A 17,871-nucleotide genomic window follows, 5' to 3' on the forward strand; every position below is an offset into this window, starting at 1 on the left:
AGTGGCTGGTTTGAAATTAAATCCATCGTAATGTGTTTTTGCTCGTGCAGAAGTTCATTATTTGGGGTTTGTGGTCGGTTCAGAGGGAATTAAACCCGACCCAAATAAGACTAAAGCGATCCAGCAATTTCCACGGCCTACCACTGTCCAGGAAGCTCGCCGGTTTGTTGGACTTGCCTCATATTACCGACGTTTTATTGATCGTTTTGCAGATATCGCCGCTCCGTTACACGAACTTACCCGAGCAAATGTTAAATTCTTCGGGACGGAAGCATGTGAAATGGCATTTTGCACTCTGAAACGCCGGCTCACATCTCCACCAGTTCTGGTATTGTTGTGTTAAGATTGAAACACTATAGGTATATCCCGATTTTAAGCAAGAATTCACTGTCGAGACAGATGCTAGCGATCTTGGCCTGGGTGCGGTTCTTACACAAGAAAAGAAAGTAATCGCTTATGCATCCCGAACACTTACTACCGTCGAAAAGAATTATTCCGCCACAGAAAAGGAATGTTTAGCTGTCGTTTGGAGTTTAGACGTATTGACGATGTATTTGGAAGGGAGACACTTTACAGTCATCACGGATCATAAGCCAGTAACATAATTGCGAAAACTTAAAAAGCCTAGAGGAAAGCTAGCCAGATGGCGCGTCTGCCTTGATATTTACGATTTCACCATTCAACACCGTCCTGGAACGTTAATGACTGTTGCTGATGCGTTAAGTCGTGCACCCATTCAAGCGGTAAATATTGACGGGTATGGACAGATAGAGAATTGGGCGCGCTTCAGATGGAGGATGCAGATATTGGCGTGATTTATCGCTGGGTTGCTACTCGGGTGAAACCAAAGAATATCAAACGTCATGTTAACAGTTTTATCAAGACACATGGCAAGAACATCAACCTGGTCAACAACGTACTAGTTCTGAAAACAGCACGTCATGGACGGAACATTGTACAAACGATGATCCCGCAATCGGAGGTACCACGTATACTACAACTCCTTCATGACCAAGCAGGACATTTTGGTGTCGCCAAGACCCAACATAATGTTGGAACCCGATTTTTTTGGTTTAATTGGAAACGTGATGTGCAGGATTGCTGCCGTTCCTGTGAAAGTTGTCTTCAAAGAAAAGGGGTGCAGAAAGCAGACGGACCACAGGTGGGAGAGCTGCCATTTCTAAACAACCTTTTCAATGTTGGCATATGGACTTTGTTGGCCCTTTACCCAAGACACCAGGGGGAAATAGGTTCATATTTTCCTTCACCGATCCACTCAGCAAGTGGGTAGAGGCTTTTGCAGTACCAGATCAAACTGCGAAGACCACTGCTGATGTAATTTTGCGAGAATGGTATCCCAGAAGTTCTACATTCCGACCAAGGCAAGAACTTTGAGTCGGAATTACTAAAAGAGCTACACAACCAATAGATATCCGACGAAGTCGCAGCGCACCGTACAATCCCCAGTGCAATAGGCAGGTAGAACGGATGATTCGGAATATTGCAGAGCGTTTAGCAATGGAAATTGAAGCCGAGGACCAAACGGACTGGGACGAAGGACTGCCGATTGCATTGGCCGCAATTAGGACAAAAAGTAGCACAACGACGGGAGAGACGCCATTTTCTGTGATATTTGGTTTCACCTGCAGAAATAAAGCTGATATGATTGGCACTGAGAAACTAAACCAGCTCAAAGGAAAAGAAGCAAAGGACTTCTCAAAAAAACTGTCTTTCCTCGGTCAGTTACATACAAAAGTTCGAAATCGAATTATTAAGAAACGTCAGCATGAGTCACTCCTACGAGCACGAAACGTCCGTTTTAACCGCTTTACCCCTTGGGGAGAGAGTGTGGATTTACCATCCGAAGAAACCAAAGGGCTCAGCCAAGAAATTAGTCGGGGAACGCTTTCAGGGCCCTTATATAGTGGTTAAACACATTGGAGATACCTCCTACGAAGTGGAACTTGTTTCGCGAGGGGGAAGGAAAAAGGTCGTAAATCATCGTCGTTTGAAAAAGGACTACGAGAGGCCACAACGTTTACAGTCAACGGATAGCGAGGTCAGTTCAGATTCCGACGATACGAATGTCAGAGCTTCAGATTTTAACTCAATGGGGTCTCAGGAACTTAGACTCGATATAGATGGTGAAGAGGTCCTTGGACCTCAGCTAGATCCAGAACCTGCTGCAGCCCGACCACACAGAGAGAGACGAGCACCAGATCGGTATGGATTTGCATGCAAAAAAATCTCGGTCAGATATTTCACTCTACAGACCGAAAATGGAAGGTCAATAATATTACTGAGAACTGCATGCGTGAGACATTCGGGATACTGGTCCAGATACGGAATATGACCACGGTCCTGACATTGGGTTATACGGAAAAATCGAAACATATGTAGGCCGTTAGAAATATGCTGATTCTGAAGAGATTGCATGATTCACATTCTTAATTATTAATGTCTATGAAAATTAAAACATATTGAAATACATTGCTTAGCAAAAATTTATGCATGCGAAAACATCTGGTGATGCGCTGGCTGGGTAACTTTAATCATTATTTAACTATAACTAAACGTATTCCCATTTAAAATACACCATTTAATACCCACTGAGCATAAGACTGTTATAATAAGACCAGTTGTATACTTGTATTTTCGTAAAAAGAAGAAATTAATTCCCACATTTCAAACCCTATCACTGATAATTGTATATTTATTAATTTTTCACTGAAAGGAAGATGCGTAAAGCTTTCATGTCTCCACGGTTACTGTTCTAACACTTACGGCTCTGAAATTTGTCATTGTGATAAGGGTTTCAAATACAACGGATATGCTTGCACAGGTATGTATATAATAAATAATTATCTACTATTTCTCCCAGACAACGTTCCATTATAAGTTCTTTAAAAGTTTGCATTGTGATATAATAGTAAATTTGGACGTTGGTTTGGGGAAACAACACAATTTAGTTGTGCGATTTTAATAATAGGAGCAGCTGATCACAACACTTTTTTCCACTGATGATGGTCCGGGCTAAAGGACCGATTATGAAAGAAAAGCGTGCGTCCTTTCTTTAGATTATTTCTCGTTCTCCCAAACTCTCGTGTTTCTAAAAATGTATGTCGATGCCTCACCATTATTTTACTTTAAAAGACAATAGAATTCTTCTTAAAAAAGGAAATGTCTTTGGCAAACAAAGAGAATAATACCTCTCGGGTAGACCTACTCGCCAGAACTACTGTCTCCCATATTGAATTAAATCATAAAGTCTCAGACAGGAGTATTTAAGCTAGACAGAACAATTAATAATAGTAATTACACTGAGTGGAGTGCAATTTGGTGTGAAATCAAACCCGTGATTAGAAAATTTGTAATCACAAGTTTGATTTCACACCAAAATTGCACGACACGAAATGCAATTTCCACTTTATTATTACTCATTTTGAAATCACACAAAGAATTAAACAAATTCAAAAACGATTTATTGGCTGAAACAACCGTAAACAGTGTAAAATGCGAGTAATGTCAAGAAAATTTGCGGGGCATTAAAAACTCACAATAATAGAATTTTGTGAGTTTCCCCCGTAATTCGATTGGACTGAAATACTAAATCTGATTGGTTATTGTGGTGCAGAGCTTCAATCTCATTGGCTTATAAATGATGTGATTAATGCTCAAAAATAGTGCGATTTGGGAATTAATCACACAATTTTTAACCAATCAGATTGCAAGAAACACAATTGATTTCAAAACGAATATAATAATAGAATTCATAGTTACTATATACTTTCAGATATCGTTACTATTCCGTTTAGATATCGATGAATGCATGTCGTCACCATGCAATCAAAAAGGTTTTGAACGCTCGTGCAAAAACACACCAGGTTCTTTCATTTGCACTTGCAAGAGTGGGACTATTTTCGATGGAGTTACATGCTCAGGTATATGCTCGCATTTTAGTTCTTTAATTTCCCTCAAGCCTGTTATACAACCTTCCTGAGGCCTCGTAGCGAATATCTATGGTAATTTTGAAGTAAGAATCTTATCTTTTTCGGCACTTTTGGCATACAAAATTGGAAGACGTTTTTACGGCATCTAGCTCGCATACCCTCTAACAAGATACATAAACTTCTCTAAGTTTTATCATAAAAAATTATCGGGTTTTTAAATATATTTTTGAATTTCAAGGAATGACTAAAATCCTCCACGAAAATTTATATTAAGGATATGGGGGGGGGGGGGGGCAAAGAACGATTTAGGTGTTTATCCTGTAAAATGTTCTTCTTCTTTCTAAGACTTGAATCTTTGTCTGTGTTCATGAAACACCCGACTATATGACTATGCCTATATATGCTCAACTGATTTTGTTGAATCGTGCTATAGGTGCAGGGATTCTTTAAATATTTCTACACCAAGTTCTCTATTACTATAATATATTATATGATTTGACTTGAACCCATAAAAAACTTTGCTTAAAGAAGAAAACATTAACACTGAATAACAATTGTGCGGTGCAGGAACAACGGCGAATATATCTTCACATCTGTATAATTGTTTACAAATTCTATATTATAGCCATCTCTGAACTGCAAATTCGATTAAATGATTCAAGTACTAACATGAGCGGAAGAGTGGAAATATATCATCCAACATTTGGCTGGGGCACAATCTGTAATATAGAAAATAGAGAAACGGTATCGTCTGAGGTTGGTGAGGTCATCTGTCGTCAATTGGGTTTCGCTGGAGTAGGAATTATGAGGCACTTTGGTGAAGGAAGTGGTCCTGTATTGCTCTCTGAAGTCAGCTGCATTTATGGTGATAATGAAATATATATCTGGGATTGCTCACATGCTGGATGGAATATGCCTACTTTACCCTGCACACATGATCGTGATGTCGGTGTGGAGTGCTACTGAGATCACAATAATTTACTTGGCTTGGCCAGCGTGGCAAATTAGTCCTTCTGTGATGCTATGGTAAAATTTGGTGTTGAGCAACTGTGAACACAATGGTCTATTAAGTAAATGAATAATGATAATAAATGAAAATTAGGCATCGCGGGACTAAATCGTCAGGCTGGTTACGCCACTGCTCTGGATTGGATTATGAACAGAAGTAATTTTTCTTTTTTCTAATACGCACGTAAAAGTTTAAAATCATTCAAATAATACTTAAGAAAAAAAATCAACGATTCTGTTGATGATTTGGTGTGTTTTCCTGGTATAAATTTAATTATACAACAACTTAGAAGTTTTTAAGCTTTTACCTGCGTTTACGTACATGCAAAAAACTCGACGGTGGAAAGCCGCCTTATACTTACTTCGTTAATAAACATATTTTCTGTAATTTTCTGAACTATAAACAACTCCCTATTCTTTCTACGACTAAAAGCTATAGTTGAGAACGCGATGACAACCTCTACGATAAAATATACGTACTCGTGTCATATAGGCACATACCAGAGATTACCTGGCACCCCTTTTTTTTATTTTATCCGTAATGATCCCATTTGATCAATATTCCAATAGGTCATGTGATATAACGTGTGATTTAGTCTAGTTTCTGGATATAATTATTATAGCTATATATTTTAACCAACTAGAGACTGTGCATGGAGCCGGGTGTTAGAATAATAGTTGGGTTTCCTGTTTTTATCATTTGTGTTAGAAAAAAATTTCCAGCCTGTAAAAAGGGAATAAAATATTGACTACATATGAGAGATGTATAATCGATGTCGCGTGATCGATTTTTCTGATTGTATTCTTTTGAAATTTCAAGCTCATCCTATGAGATTAGTTCCACTCGACCGTTTTAACTACAAAGCGAGCATAAAAATTCGATCGGGCGACATTTTGCGCTAAATGATGACATCCGCCTTAATGCACTTTGTTGTTCTATAAAAGCAGTCTGGTTATTTCATGGTGTAACTCGTTTTTTCTGTAAATAAGATTTTGTAGGATTTGGGTTAATGTTTACGGGAACTAATTTGTCAACTAATTAACTATGACAGATAAATGTAGTACCTTACATTACACTTGTTATTGAATCATAATTAAGTATTTAATTAGTATTAAATCAGTATTAGTAAGTACTGGCATTTGGTATTGAAATTTTACCTAGTAAAAATTATAAAGTGCAATCCTATTTTATTGTTTTTAATTCTGATGAGCGTTCAAAATCAATTTAAAGGCCGGCGCACAATAGAGCTATGTGTTTAGCAAAAAGTCATTCGTGGCCATTGGCGTAAGCCAGTTGCTCTCGTGTGCGGGCGACTTTTCCAGTGACTTTCGTCATTCGTGCCAAAAGTCGCCGAAAAAGTCGCCCGCACACGAGAGCAACTGGCTTACGCCGATGGCCACGAATGACTTTTTGCTAAGCACATAGCTCTAGTGTGCGCCGGCCTTAAAGGTTTTTGGAAGGAGTAGTGTTTCTAATAATCACTTATTCACTTCCTAGAGAACGTAGAAAGATTGCCAATAGGGGAGCTTTAGCTTTCCCAATTAGTACGACCACGAGATTCGTCATTCTCGCGCGTTGTTTGCTTGCGCCATCAGCCAAAGCTTGTAATCGTAGCCTACAACTTGGTACGGTGCCATTAACACCAGGGGCCGGTTGTATCAAGCCCGTTTAGCTTAAACGGTGGTTAAGTTCTAAATAGAAAGCAAGTCTATCGTATTACTACATATTCAGTGCATAATATTCAAGTTGACTCATTCAAGAGAGATGTAAGAGTGTTATTTAATTTTGACGTATCCACCGTTTAAGCTAAACGGGCTTGATACAACCGGCCCCAGAATTGTATTGGCAGTCATCTTTAAGATTTCAGTGAGCAGCTAGGTTATATATATATATATATATATATATTAGATTGAAAATATGAGATTAAGATGAGATTAAAAATAATTAAAAAGCGGTTCCGAACGTTTCCGAAGGCTAAAAATGGCGGTAAAAAGGAGTGATTTCATTCGTGTCTTCAAATCCATATTTCGAGGGCATAAATAAACACTGCATTACAGAAACTAAGAGAAAAAACGTCCAGAGAGTCTTAGAAGTGGCATCCTACAAAAACACCTGGTAAAGGGTGACTGTTGACAAATTTTTCGTCTCAAACATTTTGTTTATCAAATAAGCAACGACAGTTTCCGAACTTTTAATTGAGATACGTTTTATTAAAAAAAAATATGTCGCCAGATACGAGACGTTTGCGTGTTCTCAATGATTGAAAATTAAGATGTATTTTACAATTTAAATATATTAGAAAGCTTAACTTTCCGCGGGTTTTCTTAACTTTTAGGTTTAAACTTTTGTTTTCGAAAAATATTCTAAAGCCACCCCGTAAAAAAAGGAAAATTTACCGTGAATTCCAGTTCGTTCGATACTCTAAATGCTAGAAGGCTTTTAATTTATGTTCTGTCTGGCCGTCTTGTATATTTTTGCCTTTTCTTAACTTATATTTTATCAAATAATGGGCATGTTTTGTTCCAAAAGTTGATATTTAGATTTACCATAATATTTTGATATTTCGGCGCGTGCGCAGACGTTTTTCCGCGGTGTTGTGGTGTACAGCTTTGGCTAATTTTGCGATGCGCGATTCGATTTCGCTCGCATGATACGGCAATTCCTCCAAGAGCAACGAATAAACCGTTGTTTTCATGCTGTTCGATTAAGTTTAGATTCAATTGGGGTAAGAATATATTAATACATGTTGATTCTGGTACTATTTTAATAATATCACTGCTATTTCGCCGTTTAACAAGATGATGTGGTCGTGTATGGGCGCTTTGACACTGTAGTATCCGGTAATTAGTATTAGTTAATTAGTATGCATGAATTAGTATTCCACTATCCCAATATGCTATTGTTAGCTGTATATAAAAAGGATCCTATGTTTTGTATTAAACATTCTTATATGTTCGGTGAGTTGAGGTCATTACATTGGCGACGAGGATAAAAAAAAAAACTCTTAGAGTTAGTAAAGATCCGCCTTGAGCAGCGAAATATGGAATAGTTTTCGGTTAAGAACGTTAAGAACATTCGAATAAATCGACAAATGATGTCTAATAGCGAACAACAGCAGGCAGCAAGTGCCGAAGCATCGACTATTCGTGTTATAACAGAAACAAGGAACCTCAAAATACGACCTTTTGCACCAGGAGATGATCAGATTACTACGGGTAAAGCGTGGGACGATTGGTTAGAAGAAATCGAACGAGAGCTTCGTTATTTCAAAATAAGCGACCCGATTGACAAGAAAGACGCCCTAATTATTTATGGCGGTAAAGAAATAGCTAGGCTTGAGAAAAGCTTACCTAATCCGGCAGGGGAACTCGATGAATTCGACAAACTGAGGACAAAACTAAACGACTATTTCACACCCAAGAAAAACAAACATCACGCCAGATATTTATTCCTTAAACTCCGACCAAATCAGGGCGAAACAATAGCGGCATATGCAAGTCGACTGAGAGAGAAGGCTAATGATTGTGAATTCGAAGGGAATTCTGACGAACGAATCTTAGAACACCTCATTCAAACGACTCATAATCGGGTATTGATCCAAAAGGCTATCAACAAGAAGTGGAATTTGTCACAATTTCTCATGGAAGCGGCGCAAATGGAGGATACATCGCTTCAAGTACGCGATATGAAATTACCCGGACATGAAGAGGTGAAGTTCGTGAACAACGAGAGACGACATAAGAGGAGACGAGCACCGTATGTGGGAAAACCGTTGGGACGTCGAACACAGCCATGTAATTACTGTGGACAAACAAGGACTCACATCAGTGGAGAGAATTGCCCGGCGTATGGCAAGAAATGCAAGAAGTGTCAAAAGTACAATCACTTCGCGATAGTTTGCAGATCAAGTAAATCGGATACGCAAAAAGGCGATCGGAAAAATCGAGTCACGAGCGTGAGATCGACCAACAAGGTTCCCAAAGCAAAAACGATCAATCAAGAAAATGTCGGAAGACGCAACAGATACTGCAACAAGTTCCGATGACGAATTTTTCGGTCAAGTGGTAAGACATCTTCGGCTGATTTTGGAATCACATTCAACCTCGAGAAATGCCAATTTGGTGTCAAAGAAATCGACTTTTATGGACACCGATTCACTCAAAACGGACTTAAACCAAGCCCTGAAAAGATTAGAGCAGTGCAAGAAAGCAAAGCACCTGAGTCAAAAGAGGCTGTGCGAAGTTTTTTGGGTATGACAAGCTATTTGTCGAAGTTTATCCCTCGATATTCATCGATTACTGCACCGCTGAGAGCATTAATACACAAAGACATTAAATTCCATTGGGGATCGAAGGAAGAAGAAGCATTCAGAAAAGTTAAAGAGAGCATCACCAGCGAAAGCACTGTGGCTTTCTTTAACCCAACTAGACCAATAATTGTGAGAGTCGAAGCCAGCTATCACGAGGGACTATCTGCGGGACTATTTCAGGAAACCAAGAAGGGACTGCAGCCAGTTCATTTTATTAGTCGCACGATGACGGAAGTAGAGAAACGGTATAGTCAGACCGAGAAGGACGCCTTAGCAGTACACTGGGCCAAGAACAGATTTAGTATTTATCTCCTCGGAGCACCAAGATTCAAGATCATCACTGCACATAAGCCATTAATTCCACTATTTAACAAGGCTACCATCAAGCTGCCCCCAAGAATTGAGAAGTGGGTGATGGGTATGCAGGATGTTGACTTCGAACTTGTATACAATCCAGGCAAGAATGAAGCAGATCCACTCGATTTCCTTTCAAGACACCCACTACCAGAGACAAGTCGAGACACCATAGAGGAAGTTGTGAAACAGGTTATTACTGAAGAACATGCTGTCGTTGTTGATCAAATTCTAGAAGAGACGCAGGAAGATACCCAACTCCAGAAACTGTCAGAGAGAATCTTAAGAGGAGACTGGGAGCAATACAGGAAGGATCCAGACATCAGTCCTTTCTATGGTATACGGTACGAGCTGTACTCTGTCAATGGCATTATTTTCCGGATGGACTAGATTGTTATTCCCACACGATTACAGAGGAAAGTTGTCAGAGCAGCACATCACTTAGGACATCTGGGCATGACCAAAACTAAACAAATGCTTCGCGAGAAGTATTGGTTTCCGACTATGAGTACAATGGTGGAACAGATCGTTGGGCAATGTTTTGAATGCCAAGTCACAACAAAGCAACACCAGCAAGAACCAGTAAAACCGACGGCGATACCGAAGAAACCATGGGACGTAATCGCTGTGGACTTTGGAGGACCGTATCCCGATGGCCATTATAACCTTGTAGCTATCGACAAAAGGACTAGATACCCTGAAGTTGTAAGAGTTAGTTCTACATCTTTCTCACAAACGAAAGAGAAGCTGAAAACCATGTTTGCCACTCATGGAACTCCTAGATATCTTGAAAGTGACAATGGACCACCATTCCAATCCAAAGAATTTGCCGAATTTGCGAGGACCGAAGGATTCCAACATCATCGGGTTACCCCAGGACATGCACGAGCAAATGGTGAAGCGGAAAGTTTCATGAAACTTCTGAACAAGACAGAGAAGATCGCACACCTACAAGGTCAGAGTAGTACCATAGCAATTCAAGAAATGCTGACTGGATTTCGATCGACACCACATCCAGCCAACGGTGCAACACCATATGAAGCAATGATGAATAGACTAGTGAGGACCAAATTGGACCATCAAGCCAGTTCATCAGATCCTAAGAATTCAGAGGATGCTACAATTAACAGGAAGGATGGGGCATACAAAGAAAAGATGACCCGCACAGCTCACAAAAGAAACGTTAAAGAGCATAACTTCATTGTTGGTGACCATGTTCTCCTGAAGCAGAAGAAGACAAATAAGTGGTCAACAGCATACGAGCCTGCAATCTATATCGCAACTCGTGTTAATGGATCAAGCATCGCAGCTAGACGGATTAAAGATGGTCGAGAAGTCTATCGCGACGCCAGCCAGTACAAGCTTGTGAACATGTTAGTCCGTGGAAATGAACATCGAGGACGAACAGATGAAGAAGAAATAATTTCAGAGAATGAGAGAAACCTTGATGAAGAATTTTGGCGAAAATGAAACAGAGCATCAAGAGCACGCAGAGAGTAACGCAAGTACCAACAAAGGAGAAGAAACTAGAAACACCCCAGGAATGGAAATTCAACAGGCTGAAACTCAACAAGATGATAAACCACAACTTGAATTACCACCACCTGAGAAACTACAACCACTAAGAAGATCAACGAGGAACAGAAAAAAACCATTATATTTGACAGACTACATAACGTGAACATTTAAGTATCAACATTATTTAGCAAAAGCAGAAAATGGTAAAAAAAAAAGGGGTTACTTATAATCTATATTTAAGGGAACTGATAGGGACTAAAAGACATTCTAACAGTTTAATAGTAGTTTTATATTTTAATTATTTCCTATCTTTGGAAAAAAAGGAGAAATGTAGTATCCGGTAATTAGTATTAGTTAATTAGTATGCATGAATTAGTATTCCACTATCCCAATATGCTATTGTTAGCTGTATATAAAAAGGATCCTATGTTTTGTATTAAACATTCTTATATGTTCGGTGAGTTGAGGTCATTACAGACACGTCGTAGTTTGCACAGGATTGAAGATTTAATATAACTATATAAGCTCGAATTCCAAAGGCAAAGTGTAAGACAAAGCGAATGTATCATGCGGTTTATTTACATTTGGACGCGTCCTCCTTTCGCTGTTGAATATGTTTTTTGCAACGAATTAAAAATAAATGGAGAAAATGTGATCTGATACTGGTTCGTTGAAATATCTTGGTGAAAATTTCCATGTCGAGGCCGCGTTTTGCTTAGAACAATTAACTATGGAAAAGTCGCAAATATTGAGTGTTGAATTTCAATAGGTTTTTACAGAATCTGCAGAGCCGAGGCAGAAATACGCGATTTTTCCCATGATTTTTAATCGAGGTCATATTTGGTAACATACGGTATATATTATTAAATGATAAATATACACCCCTCTAAATTAAGCTTCTAGCTACTTCCCTGGATCCTTGTTTGCGAACTACAAAAATCTAAGGGAGCACATTCACGCTGTGACATTGTTTTTGTGTATTTTGCCTACTAGATTGTTTGTGATGTATCGCGATTTGCTTAGGTAATACCAAGACATAGACTTGTCAAAGCAAAATCTCAGCCACCACAATTTAATGTTTGAGGCTATTGCATGTCAAGGCTAACACTTCAGCAAAGACACATTGAAAACCTCATTTAGTCAATCATGAAAGGCAGTTTTACCCACAGGCGGAATTTTTCGATCAGACGAATTTTTTCACTTTTTTCAATCTTTTTTTCTTATGTAAATAGATCCTTTCGATGATTACGTCAAAACATTGTTAACTGCGTCGGAATGACGTGAGCTCATAGTTTTGATGTGGATATTATTATCATTTCTTGTGGAGCCGGGCGCTTGCTAGCCTGCGGGTTGCAACCCTAAAGAAGGGCTGATGCGCAGGCTAATCTGACAAACGAATCGCCATGTTGAATTTTCATGAGGAATACATCCCGATTCTTGATTTCTGAAGATCACACAGAGATCAAAATGCCACGGCTAAACGTGACGCAGATTTAAATGAGATGGATTTACTCTCACAAGCAATAAAATATTTTCTTCAACAGATGCAGGTAAAATAACTTTATTTTTCTACAGTGACACCAAAACGAGGTTTCCAGATCACGATCGTGTTTGGCTAACGTAAATCAATAAAATCTTGTCCCCTGAGCGATTTTTCCTGCTCTAGTTTACCCCATCAGATTCACGTGCGATTTTCATTTTTTGTGTCAATATTTTAAAATTATGGCAGCATTTGGCATCATTAATAAGTAAAAAAGTTAAACTTTTTATATGCAGGAGGTAATTATTTTAATAAATTTGAACAACGAAATCTCTAAACAGTAGATATTGAACGAAATTTTGTTTGGAAGAGATTGAGTGAGTTATTTCCAGCCTGATTTATCACGCAGCCAAGTCTGGGGGATTTAATCACATATATATGAGGAAATATTCTGTTTAGCCTGAATGGGGCAGTAGTCAGGGTATCAGTATATCAATTCAGTTCTGAGTTCCCAACACTCACTCTTAACTACAAACGACCATCAGACAATTTTGGCACACAATTATTCATTCAACACTTGGTCTCAACGTTAATCGAGGAAATAATATTCATACCCATCAGTTCTTTGAATAATAGTTTTGTCGCGTAGGGAATCTTGATTTCATGCGAGGACTGACAGAAATGGCACCAGCCGGAATATCCTATTAAACCACATTTGGCGCATACGTCGACTTCAAACTGATCACTGGATATCATTAAACGTTCAACCAGCAGCAGACTAAAAATAAAGATTGTCTTCAGGATAAGACGATTCTGCAAACGACCGTGTAGTTTGAACACTTTACAGCAGTTCAGCTAATTTGTATCCCTGACACTTTGTAATACTGGAAAGGGAGAAAGGCGCTATGTGAGGGACCGGTCATAAACCCCTATACCTGTTATAAACAAATATAGGGGTGGGCCACTATTTTTGAGATGCACGTTTGAATGGGTTAGTTATAGCAAGTTAAATGGAATCGAAAGGTGGGTTATATAAAAATATGCCGTAAATATTTGAAATATAATTTTACGTTTTTAAAAATAAAAATACAACATTTTATGATTCAAAAAACAAATTCACACATGATCTTTATATTTCAATGAAAATACCAATAAAAAACTATTTGGCAACGCTGAATCTTTCATTTCCCTGAAAGGTTGGGTCATAATTTTTCAGCACCAATTTAGATGGAGCATGAGCACTAGCAATATAAAAGTTTTGTTTCATGTAGTTGTTAGTTGTAGTTGACTCCAGTACTTGTAAGTTGTATAAGTTTTCGATAATAAATATTGTTATATATAAGTCTTCCACTGTCATGAGCTTTAACAGGATTAACAAATTTTCGTGCTACTATGCATGAGGGGGTAGGCTAGCTACAAAAAATGCACACACAAAATGTGTGATTTTCCCAGATTACCCTCCCCCCCTTTTTTACTTCTTTTCTCGTCCTTAAGCAGGCACACCATACCTCGTTCCATAACCTATCAAACAATCTCTTTCCATTTCTCCTAATCGTAGTCCACCATCCCTAAATAATAACAGAAATATTCAAACCTATACACATAACACAACATGCAGTAGTGGTGACAGGAAGTTTTAAATTGCTATTCACGGTTTTAGATTCATCATAACTGAATTGACAGCTGCACCTTGAACGACCTTCAGTTGGCTGCCTGGTCAACACAGCTCGGGGGCCCTAAATAAAATGTAAAATAGTAAACTCCCACGTGGCAGAAAAGACAAGGTTGTTGCAGATCTCGGGCACAGTTTTTCTCGTCCGTTTTTCTCACCAGTTTTTCGCTGCCAATAAATAACATATATATATTCAATTTACTTATTATCATCTTAAATATCTGCAATATCATCTAACAGAGGTCACCCTAAAACTTGTAGCTTGAAGCTACCAATAGTAAGACCCTGGTACCCCCTGGTACCCGGGTAAAAATATGATTAAAAAATCTTACCTTCGCTCGAGCGTGCATTTTATCCATGACCATGTGTTTTAATTTCTGATAGTACACAGGACCTGAATATATATAAGCCTCCAGAGGTTCACTAATAAAATATAGAAGATGAGCATTAAACACCATTCGGTTAAGTTAGCCATAAAACTTTTCCTGATAGGGTTAGGGTAAAGAAAATAAGCTAAACGTTTAAATTCTTGATTGGCATTGAAATAGTTATATACCCTGTTATGCCAGAGGTGAAGTAATCTTTTCCGTCATAATTAAAACCATGTTCAACCAAGACTTGACCGACATCATGTACTTTATCACCAGCAAATGCTAAAAAATAAACAAACCATAAATTAAGTGCCGGGGAGTGAAGTCTTTATACAAAAAACGGTTTGTTAAATTGCTATACTTTTTAACTGGTGTAGCATTATCGGAGTAGGATCCCCACCAGAAAGATTAAAATATACGTGGATGATCTGGTATGGAAAGATGTCAGTGTTGTGATAGTATAGAGACATCCCAAACAAATATATTGAAAATTAAGAAATTACAGACTTACATACCGGTTCCGTATCGACGCTTCCCGTCCATGACACCAGCCTTCCCAGCAAGCAATTCGATCAATTTTCCAACTGTCATACGGGATGGGAATCCATGTGGATTCATGATCTAATAACATGTTTTTAAATTATGTATCCTACTGAAGAACTCATGCAGGCAAGATCGAGGCGTTTTATCTCATAATTAAAATGATATTAAGGAAATTTTAATAAACGGTCAGTTTTAGTAATTTATTTCACTCAATGGACCTTTCTAACAATGACGTCAAACGAGCAAAAAAGCCTGATCTTACACGAAGTTTGATTGTAAACTGAATGTACATCAGGCTTCTATGTTTGACGACATTATAAGAAATGTCCGCTGAAAAAAATTACTAATAGTAACTATTTCACTTTTTGTGAGATAAAGGTTATCAAGTGATTTAGGTATAACAGCAAATAACAAATTCAAGTGTTCGTACAAATTGTTAAATAAAATGATCGAGGTATATTGGAACAAAATTTTCAATTGCTAAGAAGTATCAAAAGAGATGTCAATTATGCGATTTATACCCAGCTGATCTGAGATCATAACGTCTTAAAACGTCTCGACAAAACTGAGTTATCATGTTCTGGTGTTATTTGTCCCTATTCTTCCAACTAATAGTATAAAGGGTGAAAAATTCAAATTCTAATTTAATGTTGGGAAAAAATAAACGTGTTTTCACATAAATATAATAAAATTACTTGATATACTCGAGTGTCGAAGTCATATGCAATGAAGGAAATGATAATTCAGTTTTGTCGAAGATCTGGCTTCTGATTGGTTGATTTTTATACCCAGATCAGCTGGACAACATCGAATTTTCGTCAACAAGCAAAAAGAATAGCTTCATAAATGTGGATTGAAATACTTACTATGTCAGGACAAATACCCTAAACAATGAAGAAAAAAGAGGTTAATACATGGGGCGGGAATATGTTTAAAATGATCGAATCATGCAACAATTAAACTGGATTGCAAAATAAATTGAATTAAATTGTTTGGCAATTGTATATTTTCCAGTTGTGAACGAAAATTATCACGACAATTGAACTGAAATTGCCCTATAGATCAAAAGTTTCTCTAAGAGATCGTGGTCCATTCCAAGGTTTAAACACACTAAGTGCAATTTTTGTATGCTGATTTTATTTCCCATCATGCTCTCTTACCACTTCATTAAACGGCATGTCTTCTTGATTAACAATAAGTCCCACCACTCTGAAATTAAGAAAATTAATTTACAAATACTTCCCATACCCGCGACTAGCCTTTGCCTCTTTACTCCGGCGTCAGCGACGGAGTTGAAAATTCGCCTCGGTTTTGTTTTGTTTTTGTTTTTTTTTATTATTTTTCGTCGTCGCAAGTCTGAAATGGCGCGAACCATTCTAGTATTTGAAATTTGTAAGTAACCGTATTTATCTACGTCCCAGATTTATCTCCCAAGAGTTGTGGTGTACAGCTTTGGCTAATTTTCCGATGCACGATTCGATTTCGCTCGCATGATACGGCATTCCTCCAAGAGGAACAAATATACCGTTGTTTTCATGCTGTTCGATTAAGTTCAGATTGAATTGGGGTAAGAATATATTTAAAGGAAAATGGCAATATATTTTTTTTCTTGCTCATCTGAAAGAGGACTTACAGAGATGTTTTAAAAATGTCAATTGCCTTCATCAGTTTTGAACGTTCATGAGTAAATGCAGATGTAATTTTCGGTACTTCGAATGTTTGCCCGCCATTTTGAATCATATTTGAACAAAATTATAATTCTTTCGTAATGTCCATGTGACGTCACAACCTGGGTTGTGTTGCTGCTATAGTTTCTTCAACAATGGCAACTGCGAAAGGCAACGAAGAAGATGAATGTAAAGTTATTAATAATGAACAAATACAACCCTATTTGTTTGAGCCAACTGTTAAGGAGGATCAAGAAGAAGCCAGTGATAACTCATCTGACGACTCAGCTTCGATTGAGGATAATTTCGACGAAGAATTTGAAACAGCAAATAGATGGCGTCTGTCTTCCCTTCAGTGGTGTAAATGTGGCAATTGTACACTCATGGAAAAAACAATTGAAAGTTTCTGTTGCCACGAGAAGGCTGTAGAATACGATGAATACGATGGTATTCTAACTGATGCACAGAATCGAGGGTTAAACTGTATCACAAGTTTGTCATCGTTCATTCAAAATATGCTTTCGAAGGAAGTTCTTGACGTTGACGTATCACAATATCTGGAGGAGAATTGGCCGGTTGACGATGATGAGTTAGAACAAACACACAAAATATTTCGTCATGCGGCGTATAGAAGATGCTCACGATGGGTATTCACAATTTTGGGTAGGAAAAATCGTAGAGTTTTCCCTTCATGTGTGTATACTTGTATTAGAAATACTTTTGCGTCACCAAGTGGTTTGTACACTCATTTTAAATTTGCGAAATAACGAAAACCCATTTCATCGAATTATTCTGTATTTTTCATAATACTATTTGATCAGAAACAGCACTGAACATATAAAATATATCTATTTGTTTGAACACTTCTGTACTTACATTTACATTCGTGTGTACAGCTCTTGTCAACTAATTTACATGGGCATCTAACCGTAGCACATTTGCCTGAGCTTTACATGTGGTTCCATCGTCAGCAATTGGATAGGCTGGTTTTGTGATCT

The 17,871-nt window shown here is 38.0% G+C and overlaps 2 protein-coding genes across 2 annotated transcripts in view; one reads left to right on the forward strand and one right to left on the reverse strand.

Annotated features, from left to right (window-relative positions):
• The window catches only part of LOC114537895 (DNA-directed RNA polymerase III subunit RPC2-like), a 74,076-nt gene extending 57,109 nt beyond the window's left edge, over positions 1-16,967 (reverse strand). The window contains exons 1-8 of the mRNA XM_028559008.1: positions 16,840-16,967; positions 16,367-16,415; positions 16,073-16,090; positions 15,179-15,284; positions 14,849-14,945; positions 14,625-14,715; positions 14,310-14,356; positions 14,129-14,188 (exon numbers count right to left, since the gene is read on the reverse strand). Of these exons, the coding sequence (XP_028414809.1) occupies positions 14,129-14,188; positions 14,310-14,356; positions 14,625-14,715; positions 14,849-14,945; positions 15,179-15,284; positions 16,073-16,090; positions 16,367-16,415; positions 16,840-16,946 (575 nt within the window). The 5' untranslated portion in view covers positions 16,947-16,967. The remainder of the gene's footprint in view (positions 1-14,128; positions 14,189-14,309; positions 14,357-14,624; positions 14,716-14,848; positions 14,946-15,178; positions 15,285-16,072; positions 16,091-16,366; positions 16,416-16,839) is intronic.
• A 61-nt stretch (positions 16,968-17,028) lies between these two features.
• On the forward strand, positions 17,029-17,536 carry LOC114537888 (the record flags this gene model as incomplete). Its single annotated transcript, XM_028558998.1, has 1 exon — positions 17,029-17,536. A coding segment is annotated over exon 1 (508 nt), but the record flags the coding sequence as incomplete, so codon positions are not given.
• Positions 17,537-17,871: the final 335 nt, after the last annotated feature.

Source organism: Dendronephthya gigantea, unplaced genomic scaffold, assembly GCF_004324835.1.
Source record: "Dendronephthya gigantea isolate DGI-Jeju-01 unplaced genomic scaffold, DenGig_1.0 000168F, whole genome shotgun sequence".
Classification (NCBI taxonomy): Eukaryota; Metazoa; Cnidaria; class Anthozoa; order Malacalcyonacea; family Nephtheidae; genus Dendronephthya; species Dendronephthya gigantea.